Source organism: Panthera uncia, chromosome C2 (assembly GCF_023721935.1).
Source record: "Panthera uncia isolate 11264 chromosome C2, Puncia_PCG_1.0, whole genome shotgun sequence".
NCBI lineage: Eukaryota > Metazoa > Chordata > Mammalia > Carnivora > Felidae > Panthera > Panthera uncia.
Genome location: NC_064810.1, coordinates 140,443,463 through 140,469,948, shown reverse-complemented (window position 1 = coordinate 140,469,948; position 26,486 = coordinate 140,443,463). Strand labels below are relative to the sequence as shown.

At 38.5% G+C, this 26,486-nt stretch overlaps 1 protein-coding gene and 1 pseudogene across 12 annotated transcripts in view; both read left to right on the top strand.

The window, feature by feature from the left end:
* Window positions 1–26,486, top strand: part of NEK10 (NIMA related kinase 10) — a 223,549-nt gene that overhangs the window by 65,372 nt on the left and 131,691 nt on the right. For all 12 annotated transcript variants that reach the window (XR_007457399.1, XM_049628906.1, XM_049628904.1 and 9 more), the window contains 4 exons: window positions 63–200; window positions 3,292–3,337; window positions 6,035–6,156; window positions 6,294–6,396. Coding sequence is in view for 11 of the 12 variants with exons in the window: in XM_049628906.1 (XP_049484863.1) it covers window positions 63–200; window positions 3,292–3,337; window positions 6,035–6,156; window positions 6,294–6,396 (409 nt within the window). In the remaining variant the exon portion in view is untranslated. The remainder of the gene's footprint in view (window positions 1–62; window positions 201–3,291; window positions 3,338–6,034; window positions 6,157–6,293; window positions 6,397–26,486) is intronic.
* Window positions 15,798–19,838, top strand: LOC125921378 (transcription factor BTF3-like; annotated as a pseudogene).

Below are 26,486 nucleotides of genomic sequence, written 5' to 3'. Positions count from 1 at the left end.
TTATTTTATTTTATTTTATTTTATTTTATTTTATTTTATTTTATTTTTTGGTCTTATTTTAGGTTAGAAAGCGTAGTGGTCAAAATCTTTTGGCAATGAAAGAGGTCAATTTACATAACCCAGCATTTGGAAAGGATAAAAAAGATCGAGACAGCAGTGTAAAGAATATTGTTTCTGAATTAACCATAATTAAAGAGCAGGTAAGTGCTTTTCTTGTTTATGAAGATATGTACCTTACCTAAATGTCATCAGTAGAGTTCTTGTGCTATTCTCGTCCATGCTATTTAAGAACTGGTTCTGTTTAAAATAATTGACATTGAAGTGGTAACATTTTAGTTAGATTTTTCTCCTAAGGCTTGACATTGAACCACAGAAAGACTTTCTGGAGTTTATATCAAGGTTTGGGGTGCAGAATGACTGAGTTTACAAGAGAATGCCTCATAAATGAAACATCCTTCTTTTTAAATTGCAAGCATATCCGTTTCCTTCTCATTAGAGTAGAGAATATTTGGTTACTTAGTTACATGCATAAGCATATGACTAACAGTTCCCTGACTTTTGTCAAGTGGAATCAAGCTGTTAACATTCTTCAAATACAGCTTATTAAATCTAAAAGTAGATTTCCAAGATGCGTTATTATTTATTGGCATGAGTTGAATATTCTGACATAATGTAACAACTCAATTAACTATCATTATGAAGGTGTGTTTGGGGAGAAAGAATAAACATGTCAGAAGAGAAGTGAGGTTGGATTTTGTGATCCCAGAATACATGGGTTTCTTTTTCAGCTTTCCTTATTTATACATTCGTTGTGGATCCTGTTCATTTATAACTCCTGTGGAGAACCACCAGCTTCACTGCGTTGTGTTCTCCATGAGTTAAGTTTGTACAGTGTCTGTGCTGGGACCTGAAGATCATTAAATATATCTGATCTTTATTCACTGCAATCTGTAGCTCTTCTCCGGTTCACAAATTACAGTAAATACTATCATCAATAGACCGGATTCTAAGAAGCCAGTGTTGGCTCATGTTGAGGGCACCTTCATCTTTGGCAGTGTGCTGTCTCTAGCACAAGGCTGGAGCATGGCTTTTGCTGTAAGCTGATTTAGTACCGTCATTGGAACTCAGATCTGGATACAGTCCCGGCCGGTGAGCTAGGCTCCAGAATATGACTCTTTTGCTTACCTGGCCCCTTATTGTTTAAAATCTGCTGGCCACTTGACAGTTGATGAGGCAGATGTTGTTTTAGCACATTTCCTAAGAAAAGAAAATGTCCGGGCGGGGACACTTAAGAGGCACGTGTTTGGACTTTGAGACAACTCAAAATTGTACAGTTGCACTCTTACCAGAGGCCTGAACCAATGGAAAGGATAGTAAATAACCCTGAGTCCTAAAAGGAAGAGGGGATAGCAGACAGAAGTGACAGAAATGGAACTAGAAAAGGAGAGTATATTTTTTAAGATTAAGACTAAGCTGCAGTAAGAAAGAGGCTCCGCAATACATTGGCTTGAACAAGAGGTCTCACAATGCAATGGGCTATTTCTCTTTGATGTAACAATCCAGAGTGAGTGGACCAGGTTGGGAATGTTCTCCGTTCCACGCAGTCATCTGGGGGATGTTGGCTCTTCCTCTCTTACTGTGCTGCTGCCTCCTAGGGCATTCATTGTCTTCATCTGTAGGGTTGAAACTACCACAGGCATGTTCACATCCAAAGAGGGAAGAGGAAGAGCGTGAGGGTCGGGGCATTCCCAACGTTTAGGACTCAGACCCAGGAGCACACGTTTCCCCTTACATACCCTTGGTGCGAACTTAGTGATAGTCCCTCTCATGGCTACAGGAGAGGCTGAGAGATACAATCTCGTGGGAAGCCACGTTCCACTAGAACTCAATTGCATTGGAGGATTGGGCGGGTAGGAGTTTGGTGGACAGTTACGAGATTCCCCTTCAAAAAAGCAAGAAGAAAGACCAAAAAGAAATGCAAGCCATTTATAAGTGAAATGAAATGTCAACAATTCTGAGATAAAAGAAATTTCGGTTTGCCTAGAAACTTAAATTATAAAAAAGCAACTATGAAAATTTTATATACTTGTAGAAAATGAAAGTTTTGAAAAAGCAGAATTTTCATGTGATATCCTGAGGTAAACCTACATCAGAGAGAAATTGTAGGGGCATCTGTGTGGCTCAGTTGGTTTACCAACTCTTTATTTTGGCTCGGGTCATGATTTCACTGTTGTGGGGTCGAGCCCCACATCGGGCTCTGAGCTGACACTGTGGAGCCTGCTTGGGATTCTTTCTCTCCCTCTCTCTCTGCCCCTCCCCTGCATACTTTCTCTCTCAGAATACATAAATAAACATTACAATAACAAGAGAGAAATTGCACTGAAAGCTTCTTGAAAGTGGCAAGGAAGACTTCACTCGAGACTATTGAGATAGAAGTCAAACTATGGCAACAGGGGAGAGAGATTGAGCTCAACTCCAAATACAACAGCAATAGCTGGTATTTACAACCAACAGGCCAGGTGAGGGGGGTGAATAGATGGAAAATTACCCCAAAGAACTTCCTAAGCTATCAAAGATGGGGTGATGAGGAACTTGATTGGGTATCAGGAGTGGGGAGATTCTTGCCAACCTGATTTGGCAGGATTCTTGATGAAACAAAGCAGGGCAAGAATGAGGCCTAGTCAAGAAGAGGGCTTAGAGAAACCTGACTAAAGTTTGGCCAAGAAGGGAGTCCTTGCCAACTATTATAATTTAAATGGAGTTAGTAAGTCTTAGATTATTTCAGTTTCATACTAACCAGTTTGGAGAGCATAGAAAGACACAAAATGTAAATAGAAACAAACAGTATATATAAATATTTAAGTGGTAAGGAGTGGTAAGGAACAATGGGATACATATTCAACACAAATTCCTTCATTTCTGTTTCTTCTCAATGCAGTGTGTGCGTGGTGTTTGAATGGGGAGAGCTAAATGAATTCTTCACGTTACTTTGAGTTCTAAAATTTACCTAAAATGTTAAATTAGGTGATAAAACACCATCAGTTTTTATTTTTATTTGATAAAAGGCTCTAATGGGAGATTGCTATTTTCAGATTAGTTTTGTAGGTAGCAAATAAAAAGAATCCAAAAAATCTCAAATCTCAGTTAGATGATATCTTAAAATGCTTAATTTTATAGATAAATATAAATACAGTAATTTTCTTGTTGTTTTCAAATATGAAGCCCAACTAAATTGTGAAAACAAGTTTATATATTGAAGTAATGTTATGTTTGTTATTTATTTTCTTCTAGCTCTATCATCCCAATGTTGTACGCTATTACAAAACATTTCTGGAAAGTAAGTATGAGTTTTCATGATACATGTGTAGGTGTGTGTGTGTGTGTGTGTGTGTGTGTATGTATATATATGTATATGTATATATGTATATTTTATGTTTATTATTTTGAGAGACAGAGAGAGAGAGAGAGACAGAGCTTGAGTGGGGAAGTGCAGAGAGAGAAGGAGACACAGAATCCAAAACAGGCTCCAGGCTCCCAGCTGTCAGCACAGAGCCCGATGTGGGACTCAAACTCACAAACCACAAGATCATGACCTGAGCCGCAGTCCGACACTTAACTGACTGAGCCCCCCAGGAGCCCTTCATCATATTTGTAATTAAGGAAAAGTATCTGTATTATATATTTTTCCCCTAGAATGTCACAAAATAAGCTTAATCAATTCTTTTCTTTTTTTTAAACTATTTTCTCAATTTGTGGAAGACCTTGTGCATCTCTTTCTTCATCAGTGAAACTGGTATAATCAATGACCTAAAGATACAGCTATAAAGGACTTAGACCCCTGTCTGAAAGACACCGCATGAACAAAGCAAACAGTTATTTGGGCTATTTTCTCTCTCACACACACAAAACCTTTGTAAGATCAGGTGAGAAGCAAAGTAGGGGGTGCCTCTGGGTGACTCAGTCGGTTAAGTGTCCCACCCTTGATTTTGGCCTAGGTCAAGATCTCGGCCTCGGGTCACCACCTCACAGTTCATGGGTTCCAGCCCCACATCCATCTCTGCGCTGACAGTGCGGAGCTTGCTTGGGATTCTCTGTCTCTGTTTCTGTCTCTGTCTCGCTCAAAAATAAATAAACGTTAAAAAAAATGAGAGAAGCTTAAGAACAATGAGAGAAGTTAAGAATCATGGCTTATTCAAGACAAGATGAAAAATTGTTTGGTTGGCTTAGATGACATTTTCACCCCCCCAAATAAATTCAGAGGGGCTACGTCTTTGAGATTTCTTTTACTTGAAGTTCCGATAATGACCACAAGGTGGCAATGGATCCCTGACTGATTCTGCAGGCAGGTCATCGGTGCGAAAGGTTGAGGTAAAGCCAAATTCAGTCACAGGTTTAAAACAATGCAGGACCTTTGACTGAAACAATGAAAGTACTGATAAACCTTGATGGTGTGCATCGCATATGAGGTTTAAAAGTAAATCATTTGGAGGAAGGATGTACAAAGCAATGGTTGGGACTTCCTCATTGCCTCTTTGTAAGTGCTATTATTATGCAAACCTATCGTGTACTGTGGAATTTTATGATTTTGTCCATCTCCCTCCCCCTGGATGAGTCAAAGGAACGCAGTGCTGAAACTGTCCAGTAAATCCTGGCCCCCGATAATAGATAATAGAATTCTTGATATTAGAGTCATTTCTTACAATTTAGCGCACATCCCATTAGAGGTCAAGATTGGCTTCTGACTTGAACTACTGAAGTGACACAACTTATCTTAAATTAGAAAAAAAATACAACTTTTACAACCTGACATCTTCCGAAAATAATTGGAAGTGGCTTAAAAATACCTAAAATATGATAAAAGAGATCAGGGAATTGTGAGAAAAGGAACTAAAAGGTAGCAAATTAAAAATGAAGCTAAGGGATGGGGAATGGGTGAGACGGATGAAGGGAATTCAGAGTACGCCGAGTAATGTATAGACACGGCACACTCAGAACTAATACAACCTTGTACGTTAATTATACTTCAATAAAAAAAGAAAGTCAATTAATAGAAGAGAGGAAAAGTTATGCTAGAGGTAAGATGAGTACATACACTGAGTGCTTCTTGGGATAATGAAGAATGGAAAACAATACACATGCCTACCTCTAGGAGAGTAAAGGATGATCCCTCTGTGTTGTGGAATACTATGAAGGCAGCAGAAAGAAGGCACGGATCTGTGTGCACAGATATGTCGGGCTGTTGGATGAAAAAGTATTAAGTGGTGGCACATGTATCGTGTGATTTCATTTCTGTAAATATTGTGTACATACATATTTTATATGTATCCAAAACATCACAGATTACGCATATCACTACATTGTTAATAGTTTCATATCGGTTTTGGAGGAGAAAGGAGAATTTACTTTGTTTCTTGGCACCCAAGGTAAAGAGATGAGCACCGTTATGAGGTTCACAGTCGCCCTAAGATAAAACCCCTGGCAGTCCAGCTCTCTCTCTGCTCTAGAGGGGGCATCACAGAAATTTCCATCATGGGTTGTGTTTTCAGCTGTGTCATTGCAAGACCGTGGCACGATTCCAGTGCGAAATTCTGTCAGGTACATCAATGAGGCTAGGCAACAGTCCGCTTCAAAAATACAGTTTTCTGAATGTCTGACATGATTTAAGGGTAAAATTTTAAACTACTGAGAGGAACATTCTTCAGGAAAGGCTCCTGGGCTTGGCATCATTTACTCGTTCTCTTTAGCACCTCCCAGTCATTCCACATCTTGGTGTGTGTCGAAAATGATCATTTTTGCCAGCGTAAACTTATGCTAGGAGGTAGCCTGTAGCCGGAAGAGACTGTCGCTGGGCTCTAGCTGCCTGGAGAGCCCCTCACCCCCATCGCCCCCAGGGCTGAGTGGATCTTAGCCCCTCTCTAATTCTTTCAGTGCCGTGCCCTGCATACACACTGGGAAGCTCAGATTCTAATTCATATGCATTTTTCTAAATATATTGAATTTAAATTTCTGTTGTATTTCCCTTGTTTTCTCATAGATGATAGGTTGTATATAGTTATGGAGCTGATAGAAGGGGCCCCTCTTGGAGAGCATTTCAGTTCTTTGAAGGAAAAACAGCATCATTTTATTGAAGAAAGACTATGGAAAATATTTATACAGGTACACTTTCATTTTCATTAATTTTTTAAAACAACAGCGAATTTCTGAGCTGATTTCTTAGAGATGTGTGTAGTAATCATCAGCGGTTACGTGTGTATTTGGGGAAATAAACTTTGTTTTTTATTTGCTGCTTCAAGCTGTGCTTAGCTCTTCGGTACTTACACAAGGAAAAGAGGATTGTCCACAGAGATCTAACGCCAAACAACATTATGTTGGGGGATAAGGACAAAGTAACAGTGAGTAAGTATAAGAATCTTCAAAGTTTTTAAGAACTCCTGAATATGATTCAAGAACAGAGTTGTTCGATAGAAGTTTCTGGACTTAAGGGAATGTTCTGTATCTGCACTGTGCAGTGTGGGGCTTTGGGGCATTTGAAATGTGGCTCGTGTGACTGAAGATGTGAATCTTAAATTCTATTAAGTTTTCATTGAGGTAAACATTCCTATGTGACGAGGGGCTACTCAACTGGACGTCACCGGTGTAGTTCTTGATTGAGTTGCATTTTTCCCATGTGAGAGAATAAAGTACTGGTAGGATGCTTCAGGATTTACTTCCCAATTCAGTGGTTTCTAGGTTTTTTCTCTATTTCATGTGAGTGCATTGTTTTGAACTCTTAACGGAGACTGTGTTAAATGGGTGACAAGTGTACATATCAAAGGCTGTGAAAATTCTAGACATTTGTATATTTCAGCATCAGTTTTTATCAAAATAGTTTCAACTGAAGCAGGTAGGTCTAATGTTAGATAAAATTGTATAATTATCTCTACAACTGTATAATTCTCAATCGTAGCTTAAAAGTCACTTTTCAGCCTGACTGATACATCAGCTTTCTCCTGCTTTTCACTCGTGAATAGTTGTGTTCCTCTCATAGACAATGAATCGTTCACCAACTCTAAGTAGGGCTACACATATCTAAGTCAGTGGTCTCTGAATACTTTTTGCTCATGACATTCCATCGGTAAAACATTTTTTTGTAATACACTGCCAAAGTATAATATGCTCACTTATAAATTCTATACACATAGCACTGTACAATTATTTGACATAATGTATATAAGTCTACAAATAAAATATAAAGGGGTGCACTAAAAAATCACAGATTTCAATATTTTGGGGGGAGGCCCTCCAATGGGTTGCCTTAGGCACTCAGCTCTGGAGATCACTGCCCTGAATGTTATTGATGTGAGAGACACATTATAGCATTTTAAAGCTGATTCTCTTAGTTTTAGAAGAATCTAATTCCTCATAAGGGCAATTCCAAATGTACACTTTTACCATAACCATGTGTCTTCAGTAACAACACTTAGATCTATTGTCCAGATTTTTATAGTAGAACATCATATCTTAGTTTAAAATATAAAAAGCAGCCCCAAACAGAAACTCTATAGATAACTTCCAATGCAAAGTTACTTGGGAATATTTCCAAGCCAGTACTTTGTGAAATATAAAATGAGACCAAAGAATTGTGAATCTTCATCTTGGACACACATTTGCTTAATCATTTGAAATTAATTATAATTTCAACCTAATATAAAATATTTACTTATCTTAAAAACTTACGAGCTTTTACTTTTTTTTTCTATTTCTAAATTTAACTTGTGTTTCTTTAATAATTTTTCCTATTTATAAACATATAGGTATTTTAATTTATAAGTTAAGGAGAATTATTAAAAATCAAATTTATTGTATCTATATGTTATTAAATAGGATTGAACAGATTTGTTCCATGTTGGTATATGGTGTCTCTGGTGGCTGTTGAGGCCATGTTTCTGAGTGTTGGCCAATGCTGCACTTTATTTTCTTACTAAGATCAGCTGCAATTATTTCCTTTGGTTACATTTAAAGATGTTGAGGTTACTGTTTTTATTTTTTTTTCATTTTAAACATTTTTATTTATATTTGAGAGAGAGAGACAGAGCATGAGTGGGGGAGGAGCAGAGAGAGAGGGAGACACAGAATCCCAAGCAGGCTCCAGGCTCTGTGCTGTCAGCACAGGGCCCGACGCGGGGCTCGAACTCACAAATCATGAAATCATGACCTGAGCCGAAGTCGGACGCTTAACTGACTGAGCCACCCAGGTGCCCCGAGGTTACTCTTTTATTGTAGCTTGATTTTCTATCTAAACTTAACTTATTAATTTTTATATTTATTTTCTGTAATCAGTCCTGCACATCAAAATACTTGACAAAATAAAATAGTGCTAAAAAATAAAAATAGAAGTGCTAAAAATTCTATAAAGAAACACCTTTTTTGCAATCCCCAGTTCTGCTTTCCTAAAATGATCACTTTTAATTCTCTTTAGCTTCTTCTGACATTTGATTTTCTATTGTGATAGTTGAGGATTTAGTTTTCTTATTTCCTTTTTTTCCTGATCTATCCTTCCAATACAGTTATTGCACAATTTGGCGTTAAGTCAATATTCAGTGTTGACATTATTATTACTGTATAATTATTGTTCAGTGTTGATCACCTTTCCTTTCTCATAGACCTTTTTTGTTTTTCTTGGAGTTAATAATCGTCTTCTTTTTTGTTTGTTTTCTTTTTCTACATACCTATTATTTCTTCTTCCCATGTCTTCTAAAAGGATTATAAAAGCCCTCTCTGTACTATTTTCATGTGGTCACACAGGGCAGTTACTTTTAACTCTGTTTTCTTGGACACCCAATTCCTATAGATTGGGTGCAAATGTAGACTGGACTTGAATTTAGGTCTGCTGCACGGCCATTGTCCTGAAACTTACATTTGTTCCTTTTCTAATTGGAGTCTCTCTTATACCCTGTGTTTTTCCCTCGCTTTGTATTTATTTATTTTTTTCTTTTTCAAATTTTTATTTAAATTCCAGTTAGCTAACATACAGTGTAATATTAGTTTCAGGTGTAGAATTTAGAGATTCATCACTCCTGTTCTGCTGAAGTGTATCCTCCAGTACTTTCCTAAAAAAAAAGAATGTTTGGGATTTTATAATTTTTGGATGCTTGCATTCACAAATATTTTTATGGGACCCTTGTACTCTTGGTAGTTTGGTGGGTGTAGTATTCTCAGATGGAAGTCATTTTCCTTCCAAATTTGAAGGCATTACTTATTTACTTACTTACAATACCACCAGACTGAGTGCCTGAGTGGCTCTGTCGGTTAAGCGGCTGACTTCAGCTCAGGTCATGATGATCTCACACTCTGTGAGTTCAAACCCCGCATTGGGCTCTGTGCTGACAGCTCAGCCCAGAGCCTGGAGCCTGCTTCAGATTCTGTGTCTCCCTCTCTCTCTCTGCCCCTCCCCGACTCACACTCTGTCTCTCCTCTCTCTCTCTTTCTCAAAGATAAAGATTAAAAAAAAAAATGTATAGCATTAATTTGAAACCAAATGTAGAAGATGCCCATATTTTGGGAGGTTGAAATAAAGCTGCAATTCATAAAGCCTATAAAAATAGGCTGTGGTACGTGTGAAAGTATGTCACCACAAAGGGGCAGCCTTGGAATATTTTACGTTTCTCTTTTCTTGTGCTAGAAGGCTTATTTACTCCCAGGAAAACACAGAATTGGCAAGAGATGTTTAAGATGCATGAGACAAAATATATTGAAAATATAAGCAGAAGAAAATCTTTAGAAAAGATAAAATTACTCTCTTTTTCTTTTTTAAAAAAATTTTAAAAATTTTTAAAGAATTTTTTAAAAAAATTCTTTTTAAAAAAAATTTTTAATGTTTAGTTTTTGAGAGGGAAAGAGAGAGAGACATAGACAGGGGTGAGTGGGGGAGGGACTGAGACAGAGGGAGACCCAGAATCTGAATAGGCTCCAGGCTCTGAGCTATCAGCACAGATCCTGACGCGGGGCTCGAGATCATGACCTGGGCCAAAGTTGGACACTTAAACCGACTGAACCACCCAGGAACCTCTCTCTTTTTCTTTTTTTTTTTTTTTAATTTTTTTTTTAATGTTTATTTTTGAGACAGAGAGAGACAGAGCATGAACAGGGGAGGGGCAGAGAGAGAGGGAGACACAGAATCGGAAACAGGCTCCAGGCTCTGAGCTGTCAGCACAGAGCCCGACACGGGGCTCGAACTCACGGACCGCGAGATCATGACCTGAGCCGAAGTTGGCCGCTTAACCGACTGAGCCACCCAGGCGCCCCTCCTCTCTCTTTTTCTTAATGTAGATGAATTAGCTGTTTTAAGATTGAGGTTGGTGTGCAATTATTTGTAGTAAGCACACTAGCTGGGAATTTGCCTTCATAAGGCAGCAGAGAAGAAAGTATTAACTTTCTCTTATTATACTAATATTTAGCTATGTGTGGTTTTACAAATGTTGTCTAATTTTAATGTCTAAATATATTTCCATTTAAAAGACTGTATATTTTAATGACTTGTCCTGTGAAACATGCCCAGTTCTTGCCTCTGCATTTATTTGCAACCTTTGGATGCCATATGAGGGAACAGACCTGCCTCAGTGGCACGCGGGGCAAAGCATAGTCAAGGTCGGCCCTAAGTGCTGCCACTTGTCAAGTAAAACCCATACTGTACCATCATAGAATGGCTCAGAAGGAGGGGTCTTCTGGGAGTGAACTGGCTTGTAGACCCACCTTTTCACATTTCTTGACCTTTTCAAATACTCACATTTTAGTGTAAGCCCCTCATGCTCCCATTTTCTTCCCTGATTCCAAATTTAAAAAAAAAAAAAGGAAAGAAAAAAGAAAGAAAGAAAACTCAGTCAACTATGCTAATAGATTTTATACATGGGCTTTAGTGCACGACTCAAGAGGTCACATGTTCATCCCGCAACCAAAAGGGCTGTGCACATTTCCCAAATGATATTTGGTTGTCGCTACTGTAATAACAACAAAAAAACACTTGATTCAGTGGAACATTTATCAACGACTCGAGCGCTTATCAAATGCCATCATATGCCAGGCATGTCGGGGTGGATGTTAGATGAAAGCCGTGTCCTCTGTTCCTTGAACTCACAGTCTTATGGGAGAGACGTTGAGTTCTTCATTCAGCAATTAACTCCTGAGCTGCCGCATCTGGCTGTGAACAAGAGAAGCATGGCAGATGTGGTTACTATCTTCGTGGAGCTCATAGTTGCATTACAGGGTGATAAAGACCAGAAAGCTGTCTATGCAAACTAGTAGTATATTGGTTGGGATAGGTCATATTATGCTGCAGTAACAAGCTGACCTGCAAGTCTCAGCAGCTGAAAACAATGGCAAGCCACTGGCTGTGTGACACATCCACCTGTGGCCTGGTTTTGTATGTCCTGTGAGCTAATGATGGTTTTTATATATTTTATATTATATTTTTAGATGGCTGTTGAAAAACCAAAGAATTTGTGACCAAGACCATGTGTGGCTCTTAAAGCCTTAAGTATGTGTTATCTGGTCCTTTACAGGAAAAGTTTGTCCTTGGGGCGCCTGGCTGGCTCAGTTGGAAAAACATACCCCTCTTGATCTCAGGGTCGTGAGTGTGAGTCCCACGTTGGGTGGAGGGATTACTTAAAACAAATAAATTAATAACCTTATAAAATATATAAAATATATAAATTAATAGCTATAATCCAATATAGCTACCAAAAAGAAAAAAGAAAAGAAACAACAAAAGGAAGGAAGGAAGGGAGGAAGGGAGGAAGGAAGGAAGGAAGAAAACGTTTGTCCACACTGGCTAGCTTAAAACAGCAAGGTTTCTGTCTTAGCACATACTGTGTATGCACCGTAGGTCACTAAGGGAGCTGTGCTCGGAGACTCAGGCTGGCTAAAAGCTCCTCTATACCTGTTTCCACGTCGCAGAGGCGGGGAAGAAAAGGCATAGCAACCGTACTTCAGCTCTTAAAATTTCTGCCTTGATTTCATTGGTCAAAGCAAGTCAAGTTTGAAAGGGTGAAGGTGTATTTCTCCTTCCAAGAGAATTGGAAAAAAATATATAGTCTACAATTACATATAATTGTATATAGAAATATATAATATATTGTTTACTATATAATTATTTTATAATTGTTTACTACAGAATTGTATATATACTAATATATATACAGTTCTATAGTCTATCACAACTATCAGGCACAGGGGAAAATGTGACGACTCTGCCTGTGGAGAGTTGCCCTCTGCTACTCAATTCAAATACCATTCCTCAGGTGGAGTCTTTGATGTCCCCATCTGATACATTCTGTTTCTGGGCACCTTAGTATAGTATACCAGGCTTGCCTTTCTCACAGCACATAGGGCAGTGGTTGATTGCCATTCCCGCCTTGAGGTAAGGGAAACTGGTTTTCCTGACTTTGTTTCTCAGAAGGCACTTTATAATATTTTTTTAAATTTTTTTTTTAACGTTTTATTTATTTTTGAGACAGGGAGAGACGGAGCATGAACAGGGGAGGGTCAGAGAGAGGGAGACACAGAATCTGAGACAGGCTCCAGGCTCTGAGCTGTCAGGACAGAGCCCGACGCAGGGCTCGAACTCACGGACCGAGAGATCATGACCTGAGCCAAAGTCGGCCGCTTAACCGACTGAGCCACCCAGGCGCCCCTATAATATTTTTTGAATGAATGGATACATGAATGAATGAATGAGCAAACAGACTAAAACAGCCCCATGTAGAAATATTTACAAGTCAGTTACAAATAAAAAGTAAGATTAGGGAAGATACCTGGGTTTGAGATCTTTATCTGACAGCTGAGATTTTGTGGGAAGAGTGTTCAATATAAGAGGGACTGAGGATTAAGGTGAAAATCAGGTATAAAATGGGGAAAGGGACAAGCAGCTCGCACTAGCATCTCAGCAAAGCATGAAAGGAAAGTCTTTACTTTCTTGAATTCCAGCAAAGTTTGGGAAATCAAATTAGATGTGTCTTGTATTGCTAGGATCTTGGCATTTTGATTGTTTTCTAGGGGATTAGAGGATTTTAATTGTTATTCGTTGGCTCAACTGCTGCTGAGAAATCTATGTCATTATAGAAAAAATGAATTAGCATTGCACTGCTGATAGGGAAATCAAAGCCCTCATATGCTTATTATCTCCTATACTTCTAAAATCTTCTCATGAAATAGGCACATAAAAGACAGTTTGTGGCTTTTGTAGATCTCTTGACCTGTCTTGCTTTGAACCTGTTGTGTAGTGTACTTCTCATTAACCAGATACAGTACTTCTCATTAACCAGTATCTATTTGAGTTTAAGCCAGCACAGAGCTTTGAGTGTTCTTACACGACTACAGAATGTTGAGTCACTTGTGTTGCATACCCACGTAGCACCTGTGTAGTAAGGTGGCTACACGATTTCTGGGATTTCTCTTAGCCAGCAAATTGCCTTCATGTCACTGAGAAAGCAAGAATATTTTCTGTCAAGCCCACCGGGTTCCTTATATTGCTGCTAGGTCATGTGAAATAAGGAAATAGTGAAGCAAATTCAGTCAAATATAATTTCTAAAAAAAAATTTTTAAATTCTCATACCACCAGTGGGTCATTCTGTAATCCTGAGATTTGAACAGCAGTTGGCTTTGAGGAAAAGATGAGAATGGCAGTCCCAAGAAAGTTCGCGCAGGGTGTCCTGAAAGTCCTGGTCCTGACCAGATGATTGTTATGCTCTTCTGGTGAGATGAACTCATCGTAATCAACTGCATGAGGGAATAAGGAGGCATCGAATCTTACCATCTTAGGGAAAAAATGGAACTAAAATCTTCCCATTGTTGGGTTTATAAGGCCTATGAAAACATCAGAGACCAAGGATAGTGAAGTTTATTTTAGTGTATGTTTTCATATGGGCATATTGGGTTATGATTTAGTTCTCTAAGAAATTTTAATGTATAGGGTAGAATCTGATGTGTTCTGGACATGTTATTTTCATTCTGTGAGTTTTCCCAAAGCGTGTTCTCTGAAGCAGCATGGTGAGTAGGTGGGAGTGCCTATTTTTACAGAGACTAGTTCAACAGTACATGGTACTACACATCTGATCAGTCTGCCCAGCCTCGTAAGGGTACTGAAACCATTGGAGACTTTTGGACTCTATAGTCCTGTCATAAACTCTCTGTGTGTGTGTGTGTGTGTGTGTGTGTGTGTGTGTGTGTGTGAGAGAGAGAGAGAGAGAGAGAGAGCGAGCATGTGAGCAAAGGCCTGACTTCCTGTTTTTATCAGAATCTGACCCCTAGCATTCCTATTTAATATTAGAACTGTGTGTTTAAAGTTTCATTCATTATTCCAAGTAATCATAACCAGAACAAGCCCCACATTGAAAAATGATTTTAGAAGAGCTCATACTTAATAAGGACACTAGTTTCTCCAAGATTCTAGTCTACTGATAGATATCCTACAGTGTGAAATGATATGTGTGTGTGTACCAAAGAAATGGGGTTCCCTAGAATTCAGAAAGTACTTTTGTACCAGATATTGAATTTGTCATCCCAGAGCTCTTTGTTATAATACCTCCATCAATAAAAATCAATCAAATAATGATGCTGTTGAGAAAGAGAAACACTTTCACTCTGCCTCATCCAGGGAAGGGCCTGCACTGGGGGCAGAAGCTTTGGAAGAGTCGGTGGCCCAGTGGAAGAACTCAAAGAACTCACTGTACACCAGCATTAAACCTCCCCTTTTCCCTTGTTTAAGAAATTCTGTTTTAGACTTGATTAGAATTCCACTTGTTGAAGTAGAAATAATATTAATAACAGCTGAACTTCACTTGTAAGAAGGTCAAGGAGAGGTCTGGAGGGCAAGGATTAGAAATGTGAGTGGCCTTCAGAGGAGGAAGTGCCAACGAGACAGGGGTTTGTTGAACATCTTTCTGGGACCCTTCTTCTCATCCCCCCCAGAGCCCCGCACAGAGAGGATGTTACTGATGATCCCGTTGCTGTGGAAGTTAGAGGCTGGCCTTCATTTACTAGGTCGGGAAGAAAGAGTAGAGAGATAGATGAGAGGGGGTTGCGAGGGGGACATCTTTCTGGCCTATTATACAGTTATGCTCACGTATACGCCTCTGTCATTCCCTAGCACTACAGATATTTCAACTGATCATTTCCTGAAATTGTCACAGTCGTTCATGGTTTTTTATTGTACTCCGAGAAGATACTTTTATCATGGTAGAATTTTTAGCTGTGCTTTGAAGGAAAGGAGTAACCACCCACAGCTACATCTCTTAAGCTTTTACTGTGGGATGAAAGTTGTATGTTCATTACCTCTTCCAATATCTGAGACACATTCCCATATTCACAGATAATGGAAAGAGTTGGAGAGGATAGAAGACTTGCTCAATTCACCCAACTAATAGGTTGGCAGTGCCAGGGTTGAACCACGTCTGGCTCTAGTGTTCACCTCTTTGACAACTCGCTTTATAATATTCCCTTAGAAAGATCGTTTCAGGTAAAGAAAAAGGCATCCTTGAGTGCGTGAGGTGCTCATAATCGACTACTGTGTAAGGATGAATCCAATAGTTTTGTTGAGGTGAGCATTTTTTTTTTTTTTTTTTTTTATTTTTGGGACAGAGAGAGACAGAGCATGAACGGGGGAGGGGCAGAGAGAGAGGGAGACACAGAATCTGAAACAGGCTCCAGGCTCCGAGCCATCAGCCCAGAGCCCGACGCGGGGCTCGAACTCATGGACCGCGAGATCGTGACCTGGCTGAAGTCGGACGCTTAACCGACTGCGCCACCCAGGCGCCCCTGAGGTGAGCATTTTAAGTTGGGCAGTCCACCATCTGAACGTGGCCTGCAGGGTCTTGCATCATCTGGCCATATCCTTGATGGTCTACCCTCTAGCCAACCTGGCCTTTTTTCAGTTCTTCAGTGGACCATGCTCCCTTGATCACAGGACCTTCTCTCAGTTCCTTAATGGATCGTGTTTCCTTGATCACAGGACCTTTGCATATGCAGGTTCCTCTGCTATATGGCTTTCTCCACTTTCTCTTACCTAGTTAACTCCTGTCCTCTGTCTTCTATTCACTCAGTCACCATTTTGTCACAGTTTTTCCTGATCACCTGTGTCTCCTATGTTACTCTCTCATAACATCATATATCTACCTGATTTTTAGTGACCTTGTCAGAATTATAAATTTATATATGTGATTCTTTGTTAATTGTGTATCTGTACCATGGGTCCCTATGGGCTGTCAACATACATAATTTCTGATCTGGATACTGTCTTATCTTTAGTACCTATCCCAGTACCTGACACGCAGTAGATAATTAGTGTGTATTTATGGACAAATATGTGAATCAGTGAATAAATGGACAGTCTTGAAGGCATAGAGCAGCTGGAAACTTTATAAACAATAACAAACAGGAGATGTTCTGGTACTTATATGGGGACTTGCTGTGATGAAGACGGGGGTTGGTAGATTGTTCCATTGTTAAATACTCTGTGGAATGGATTAGAAGGAAAAGTTTCCTGATGAGCTGCACCTAGGTTCTTGTAGGAAGAGGGAGGGCCTGGGCTCCTGGCACATTTAAACTGTGGTCGCAGACTCAAAAGAAAGGTTCAGATACAAGAGCTGAGGAGTCGATGAACATAGGGGCAAAAGAGACAAGGCAGAGCTTTCAGGCCAAGAAAATGGGGAAGATAAGATGCCATCTCTACTTGGGATATCCCAGATGACCATGAACGATAAGCTCGGTCTGGGGTGCAAAGGGCCAGGTGCCACCTAGAGCTGGGGATGAAGTGGTGTGGCTGTGAATTTGGCCACTGCCGGCACGGGTGGTGGGAGGAGCCTGTGGAGGGGGATGGGAATGCCTTACATCTGTACTATTTTACAAAATACTTCTTACCTGTTGTCAGGTTGTTGGAGCAACCCCTTGCAAAGGGTAAGTTTCATAAGCTCTTTTTGAGAAAACCGAGTAGTTGAGTTATGGGTCCAATGTCACATAGATAGTAAATGACCGAGCAAGAATTGAGGGACTCAACCAGAGACCGCACACCTTTCTCTCTGGAGGTTGACAGCAAGGCTGTAGTGCAAACAGGCTACAGTTTTAGCATTTTCTGTATCGTTCATTCTATCAAGGGAGAGATTGCTGTACCCCTTTCTGCGGTATAATGTGCTGCACGTAAGATGTTGCCATTTTGAATTTCTATGATAGCACATGAATGCTTTTATGACCGCAGTTTCTGAAATAAATCCTTTTCCTCTACTCCAAATATGACCACAAATGTAGGACAAGTAATAGAAACATTACTGCTACTACGAAAATTTTCCAAATGGCCAAACAATATTAGCTTTTGTTCTCTTCATGAATACTTGTCAACCATCTGTGTGTTTTCAGAGAGCCATCTGAGTTTCCACCATTATCTACAATACATGGAGTGGGTAGAATCTTTGTGAATACCACTCCTTAGTTTTGGCCTTTCAAAATCAATGGCATTTTTATAAAAAGAAGATAATTTCTATGTAGCACTGGAACTAAAAGTCAAAGTATTATTTTAGATTGTAATTTCATAAAGTCTCTGTGTGCTAAAATTATAGTGAGCTCCTAAAAATATTGATATACTGTACTATTTCTACTAATTTTCTCCAGTACACAGTAGAGGAACAGGAAGATTACAGCAAGCCATCTAACTTGTGGATAGTCTTAGAACACTTCATAAAACTTAGCCCTCTACTATTTCTCATTCCTCCTACCGGACTGAGAGGATAGATACATATTTAGATAGGTATTTAGATAGATGGATGATAGATAGATAGATAGGTATTTAGATAGATGGATGATAGGTAGATAGATAGACAGACAGACAGACAGACAGACATGGATATACAGTTTACCTTTGAACACCATGGGTTTAAACTGTGTGGGTCCACTTATGGATTTTTTTAAAAATAAATAGAATAGGGTGTTGTAAATGTATATTTTTTCTTCCTTACTATGTTCTTAGTAACATTTTTTGGGGTCTACCTTTACTTTATTGTAAGAATATGGTATATAATACATATAATGTACATAGTGTGTGTTAGTTGGTGGTTTATGTTATAAGGCTTCTGGTCAACAGTTGGCTATTAGTAAGGTCTTGGAGAAGTCAAAAGTTATACATGGAATTTTTACTGTGCTGGGGGTCAGTACCCCATCCCTCGCATTGTTCAAGGCTCAACTGTATATCTATATATGTATCAAAAGATATGTATCTGTCAATATATGGTGATAAACCACACAAAGTATGGATCCTGTGTACTGGTTAGAAATGATAGACCCTAAATACGTAAGGGAATATGAAACACACAAAAATAGAAATGCTGACCCTGGTCTCCCTTATGGTCCCATTTCTGCTCTAACAAGATGAAAGAAAATATCATGAACCAGGAGAAACTCGCCAAACCGCAAGCGCGAGTGCACATTGGTGGGGAAGGAACTGCTCCCGGAAAGAAGAAGGTGGTTCATACAATGGCTACAGCAGCTGATAAAAAATTTCAGTTCTCCTTAAAGAAGTAAGGGGTAAACGGGGCACCTGGGTGGCTCAGTCGGTTGGTTGTCCGACTTCAGCTCAGGTCACGATCCCACGGTTTGTGAGTTCGAGCCCCGCGTTGGGCTCTGTGCTGACAGCTCGGGGCCTGGAGTCTGCTTCAGGTTCTGTGTCTCCCACTCTCTCTCTGCTCCTCCCCTGCTCACTCTCTGTCTCTGTCTCAAAAATAAATAAACACTAAAAAAAAAAAAAAAAAGAAAATAAAAAAGAAAAGAAGTTAGGGGTAAACAATATCTCTGGTATTGAAGAGGCGAACATATTCACAAACCAAGGAGCAGGGATCCGCTTTAACAAGCCTAAAGTTCAGGCATCCCTGGCAGTGAACACTTCACCGTTCACAGGCCGTGCTGAGACAAAGCAGCTGGCCGAAATACTGCCCAGCATCTCAAACAGACGTGGTGCAGACAGTCTGACTAGTTAAGCAGACTGGCTAAAGCTCTGCCTACACGATCTGTGGATGGGAAAGCACCACTCACTGCCGGAGAGGTTGATGGTGATGAGGCTCCAGATCTTGTGGAGAAGTTAGATGAAGCTTCCAAGCAGGAAGCAAACTGAATGGAGTCAACTTCTGAAGAAGATACAACTTGAAGAAGTTATCAAGAGCTGCTATTTTGCATTGTGACTGCTTTTTTAAAATTTTGTCCAGGATCTGATAAAATCTAGATCTCTAATATTTTTAAGCCCAAGCCCCTTGGACACTGCCGCTCTTTTCAGTGTTTGCATATACACAATCCATTCTTTGCAGTTAAACTAAAGAAGCCTGGGAATAAGGTTTGAAGCAAGGTTAATAAAGTTCTTTGCCTAGGATGTGTTTTATTTTGTATTTCATTGACACTGATTTGTACACAGAAAGCAAAGTTGTTTATAGAAAGCTAATCATGGCATGTAATATGGCTGGTAATCTTTGATGAAATTTGATTAAAGATTTTATTTTACTTTTTAAATACTTAAAACAATTTTTTTTTGTTTATTTTGAGAGAGAAAGAGAGAGAGAGAGAGCCAGCATGAGTAGGGGAGGGACAGAGCGAGAAGGAGAGAGAATCCCAAGCAGGCTCCACACTGTCAGCAGTGTGCCTGATGCTGAGCTTAGATTCATGAATCGTGAGATCATGACCTGAGCTGAAATCAAGAGTTGGATGCTTAACGAACTGAGCCACCCAGGCGTTCCAATTAAAGATTTTAAATGGCAGTATAATGTAAAGAATAATTTCAGATAATGAAATTCATTAATCAAATAAATGTAATAGACAAGTATTAAAGAAGGGGACATATTCACGGGTAGTATGGTCAAGAAAGACATTTCTGAAAACCCGGATAATATATGGTCTTATGTACCTGGTAGGAGTTTGGCTTTTATTCTTAGTATTTATCAGAATCCTTTGTAGAACTTTAACTTTGTGAGTAGTGGTATCTGCTCTTGGTTCTTCCAAGATCATTTCGGCTGTGGCATGGAGATTTGTGTTTTGGAAGAAGCCATGGAAGCAGGAATCTGTTCAGGAGGTATTGTTCGGGACCCTACGTGAGTGTTCATGGTGGTTTGGCCTAGAGTGGTAGCAGTTGTATTGATTTTTCGTTCCTGTGTAATAAATTGCTGCAACATTTAATGGCTTAAAACAACAAACCTTTATTTTCTCACCATTTCTGAAAAACAGGAATCCAGGAGCAGCTTAGCTGGGTGGTTCCAGCTCAGGGGCTCTCATGAGATTCCAGTAGAGCTGTCAGCCCTGGCTGCATCTGAAGCCTTGACTCAGAGCCAAAAAGGCTCATTCACTTGCCTGGCAAGTGGGCTGGAACTGGGCCTCTCACCCTCCAGGCTGCTCTTCTGTAGCTGGGCCTTTTCTGCAGACTAGCCTGGACTGTTTTACATGGCTTAGGCACAAATTTCGTAACTACAAACTCAAAACCGTAATATATAAAAGAAAAAAAAATTAATTGAATTTTATCAAAGTTTAAAACTTCTGTTGTATCAAAGATATTATTAAGAGAATGAAGACAAGCTTCAGACTGGGAGAAAATATTTACAAATCAGATACCTGATGTGTGTAAGTACCTGATGAAGGTGTAAGTACCTGATGGAGAATTTGTATCCAAACTCAATCATAAGAAAACAAACAACCCAGTCAAAAAACGGGCCAATTTCTGAACATTACTTCACTAAAGATACACAGATGGCAAATAAGTACATGAAATATGTTAAGCACTGTTAGTTATTAGGGAAGTGGAAATTAAAGCTATACTTAGCTATCACTACACACTTACTAGAGTGCTATTAAAAACAAAAAACCAAGGGGCCCCTGGGTGGCTCAGTTGGTAGAACAAGCAACTTTTGGTATGGTTTGAAGTAGGCTTCACCCAGCGGCCCCTGGGCATGCAACTCTTGATCTCAGGGTCATTCGTTCAAGTCCCATGTTGGACCTAGAGCTTACTTAAAAATATATACACGTAAAAAAAAAGTAAATAAATAAACAAACACATAAATAAAGAAATAAACAAACCTGACAACACAAATGCCGGTGAAGATGTAGAAGCAACTAGATTCATACGTTTGTGGTGAGAAAACATTGGAAAATATTTTGGTTTGATGGTTTTTAAAAAACGTAACATTTTTATTGTATCACCCACTAATCTCACTCCAAGGAATTAAAGAGAAATTAAAAATTCTGTTTGCAGAAATTTGCATGCAAATATCGTACTTACTTGTACCTCTAGTATACTCTTGAGTAAGAATGGTGAGAGCAGACATTCTTGCCTTAGTTTCTTTTCTTTTCTTTTTTTTTTTCTGTTTTCTTTCTTGTACCTTGAGTTAATACTACCTTGTCTTAATTACAATACCTTCAAATAATTTTTAATATCTTGTAGGAAACTGTGTTGTCTTCTAATCAAAATCCATGGCTCCTTTTGGTCTTTTCTATTTTTATTAAGTACACTAATTTTACACTTAATTTGTGAAATCCTTTACAAAATATTTGGAGGCATTTCACTGGAATTGCATATATTAGTTTAAGAAGAATGGCATCGCTATAACATTGAGAATTCCAATTCTTGAACTTGGAGTTTCCATTAATTTTAGCCTTCATTAATGACTCTGTAACAAAATTTTATAATTTTCCCTGCATAGATTTTTCACATCTTTTGTCATATTATTCTTAGATATTTGTGTCTCTGTCACTGTACTAGTATGTTTCCCCCTCCTCTTCTCCCCCTCCTCGTTTTTCTTCTTTTTCATCTCCGTCTCTGTCTTCTTCTTCTTTGTCTTCATCTTCAGAAGGAAACAGAAAACAGAAATGTTTTTGCTTTATTTTAAAAATTGAGTTATCAAGGGCACATTAAAAAGTGCTGTTGTGACACTCTCTCCAACATCTACGTCAACATATTAATAAGATTGCCACATCTTTTTTATTTAAATTTTTTAATGTTTATTTCTGAGAGAGAGAGAGAGCGTGCGCGAGCATGAGCGGGAGAGGGGCAGAGAGGGAGACACAGAATCTGAAGCAGGCTCCAGGCTCCCAGCTGTCAGCACAGAGCCCGACACAGGACTCGAACCCACAAACTGTGAGATCATGGCCTGAGCTGAAGTCGGACACTTACCTGACTGAGCTACCCAGGTGCCCCAAGATTGCCACATCTTTTATTTGTTTGTTTTTTTAATAGATATAATTGACATACACCATGATATTACTTTCAGGTGTACAACATAATAACCTGGTGCTTGTATGTATTGTAAAATGATCACCGCAACAAATCTTGTTGACATCCAGCCTTGTTTTTGAACTTAAAGGAAAAATATTTAATCTTTTAGCATTAAGTAGAAAGTTAGCTGTACTTTTTTGTAGATGCCCTTTATCAGGTTAAGGAAATGAACGTCTATTTATACTTTGTTGAAAACAATAGATGTTGGATTTTATCAAATCCTTTTTTTTTAAATTTTTTTAATGTTTATTTACTTTTGAGATAGAGAGAGATAGAGCATGAACAGAGGAGGGTCAAAGAGAGAGAGGGAGACACAGAATCTGAAACAGGCTCCAAGCCCCGAGCTGTCAGCACAGAGCCAGGCGGGGCTCGAACTCAAGGATCACGAGATCATGACCTGAGCCGAAGTCGGATGCTCAACCGACTGAGCCACCCAGGCACCCCTATCAAATCCTTTTCATACATATGGTCATATGATTTTCCTTCTTTATTGTATTGATTTGGTGAACTGTACTGATTGATTTTTAAATGTTGAATCAGGCATGTATTTCTGGCATAATGGTCCCTATGTATTTATTCTTTTTATCTATGTCTAGATTTTATTTGCCTATATTTTGTTGATTTTTTTGTGTCTATTTTCATGGGGAATAGCATTCTGCATTTTTCTTTTCTTGTAATGTCTTTGGCTTTGGTTTCTGAGTAATGTTGGCTTTATAAAATGAGTTGGGAAGTGTTCTTTCCTCTTGTATTTTCTAGTTGAGTTTGTGCAGAATTGATATTTATTTCTTAAATGTTTGAAATGATCTGGGCCTAATTTTTCTTTGTTGGCAGTATAATGTTTTGATAAGGATTTTATGATTTTGATAAGCCTGATTCACATGTGACTGTTAATTTCTCCCGGTGAGACCATAAGCAAGTTACTTAATCTCTGAGTAAACTGAACCTCAGTTTCCTAATTTATAAATTAGTGGCTATGAAGATTGAATCATGATATGTATCAGTTGTTCAATCCTTTATTATCCTATACTTACATATGTTAATTTATCCAGATTTTACTATTGTACTATACTACTTACTACTATTTATGCTATTTTTTTTCAAATTTTTATTTAAATTCTAGTTAGCGTATAGTGTAATATTGGTTTCAGGAGTAGAATTTAATGATTCATCACTTACATATAATACCCAGTGCTCATCATAATAAGTGCCCTCCTTAATACCCATCATTCATTTAGCCCAACCCTCACCCATCTCTCTCCATCAGCACTCAGTTTGTTCTCTATCATTCAGAGTCTCTTATGGTTTGCTTTCCTCTCTTTTCTTTTCCCCTTCCCATATGTTCATCTGTTTTGTTTCTTAAATTCTACATATGAGGAAAATCACATGGTGTTTGTCTTTCTCTGACTGATTAATTTCACTTAGCACAATATATTCTAGCTCCATCCATGTCATTGGAAATGGCAAGATTTCATTCTTTTTGATGTCTGAGTAGTAGTATATTGTATATATATACATCTTCTTTATTCATTCATCAGTCGATGGACACTGGATTCTTTCCATAGTTTGGCTATTGTTGATAATACTGCTATAAACATCAGGCAGCATGTACCCCTTTGAAACTGTATTTTTTTAATCCTTTGGGTAAATACTAGTAGTGCAGTTGCTGGGTCGTAGGGTAGATCTATTTTTAACTTTTTGAGGAACTCCATACTATTTCCCAGAGTGGTTGCACCAGTTTGCATTCCCACCAACAGTATAAGAGGGTTCCCCCTTTCTCTGCATCCTCACCAATATCTGTTGTTTCCTGTGTTGTTAATTTTAGCCATTCTGATAGATGTGAGGTGATATCTCATTGTGGTTTTGATTTGTGTTTCCCTGATGATGAGTGATGTTGAGCATCTTTTCATGTGTCTGTTAGCCATCTGGATGTCTTCTTTGGAAAAATGTCTATTCATGTCCTCTGCCCATTTCTTAACTGGATTATTTGTTTTTTGGGTGTTGAGTTTGATAGGTTCATTACAGATTTTGGATACTAACCCTTTATCCAATATATAATTCTTCTCCCATTCCGTAGGCTACCTTTTAGTTTTGCTGGTTGTTTCCTTCACTGTGTAGAAGCTTTTTATCTTGATGAGGTCCCAATAGTTCATGTTTGCTTTTGTTTCCTTTGCCTCTAGCTATGTGTCTAGTAAGAAGCTGCTGCTGCTGAGGTCAAAGAAGTTGCTGCCTGTGTTCTCCTTTAGGATTTTGATGGTTTCCTGGCTCACATTTAGGTCTTTCATCCATTTTGAGTTTACTTTTGTGTATGGTATTAGAAAGTGGTCCAGTTTCATTCTTCTGCAGGTTGCCGTCCAGTTTTGCCAACACCATTTTTTGAAGAGACTGTCTTTTTTCCATTGGATATTCTTTCCTGCCAAAGAATTAGTTGTCAAAGATTAGTTGGCCATACATTTGTGGATTCATTTTTGGGTTTTCTATTCTGTTCCACTGATCTATGTGTCTGTTTTTATGCCAGTACCATACGGTCTTGATGACTACAGCTTTGTAATATAGCTTGAGGTCTGGAATCATGATGCCTTCTGCTTTTCTTTTCTTTTTCAGGATTGCTTTGGTTATTCAGGGCCTTTAGGGGTTACATACAAATTTTAGGATTATTTGTTCTAGCTTTGTGGAAAATGCTGGTGTATTTTGATAGGGATTGCATTAAATGTGTAGATTACTTTGGGTAGTATAGACATTTCAATAATGTTCTTCCATGGAATTTTTTCCCATTTCTCTGTGTCCCCTTCAATTTCTTTCATAAGTATTCTATAGTTTTCATTACCATCCAGATCTTTTACCCCTTTGGTTAGGTTCATTCCTAGGTACCATATTGGTTTTGATGCAATTGTAAATGGGATTGATTTCTTGATTTATTTTTTTGCTGCTTCATTGTTGGTATATAGAATTGCAACAGATTTCTGTACATTGATTTTATATCCTATGACTTTGCTGAATTTATGTATTAGTTCTAGCAAATTTTTTGGTGGAGTCTTTCAGTTTTTCTACATAGAATGTCATGTCATCTGCAAATAGTGAGTTTGACTTCTTCCTTGTTTATTCGGGTGTTTATGCTATTATAATCCTTATTTTACAGGTAAGCAAGCTACCACAGAGGGAGATTCAGTAACTTGATCAGGGTTACTCTGGTAGCACATAATAGAGCCAGGATTTGAATTGAGACTGTCCGGTTCCTGGGTTACTGCTTTTAAGTGCTAAGCTGCACTAACTATAAAAATACCTATCTTTCAGGATTACTATTAGTGTTAAATTAGACAATTCATGTAAGCAGCAAAATTTGTGTTATTTCAAAGTTGTAGTTTAGTAAATGGACATTGTTATTAATAATGTCAATTATTGTTAGTTTGAAGTCTAACTACTTTGGGATATTTTCAACCTGAAAGACCTATTGGTATAGATACATTATCAAACACTCTCATTCAAGTTCACTGCAGTGAAATTCCATCAGCATTGGGTGCACTGTACAAAGTGGTATTGTGAACATCAAATCTTATTAGGCATAGCAACTTGAATTCTTGCCCTGGTTCAGCACTTTTTTGTGTAATCCTGGTAAATAAGTCTCTCGGAATGTTAGTAAGTCTGTATAGTGAGGCTATGAAGAATATCTCTTTGTATCTCTGTGACCTAAGTTGTTGAGTGGTTTAAAAAAGTATCTAAAGGTGCATTGGAAAGTACAGCTAGTGCTAATATGAAATATAAATATTTGGTGTTCTAAGTTAAAAATCAAAAAAATCAAAGTCCTTTGTTGATATATACATATATTGAGGTGATTCTTAATATCATTATTTACTATGGCTTAATACAGTTTGTTGCCATTTAGTATCAGATTTTTCAGATCTTCATGGTGGTTATTCAAGCTTATATTATTTTTTATTTTAGCTTCCTTCCTTCCTTCCTTCCTCTCTCTCTCTCTCTCTCTTTCTTTCTTCCAGATGAGGTGATGCCTGGCATATGCCAAAATATTAGATTCACTTTGTTTATTTGAAAATTACAAAGATAACCTAAAAGGTGGCATCATCAGCTCAATAAGTACTTTGCCCTATTTTTTAGTCAGCAAGACTTATTTTAGTGTTTTAGTGATATATCTCATTATTTCAAAGTATGTAATGCAGTGGGGTGCCTGGGTGGTTCAGCTGGTTAAGCCTCTGACTCTTGGTCTCGGCT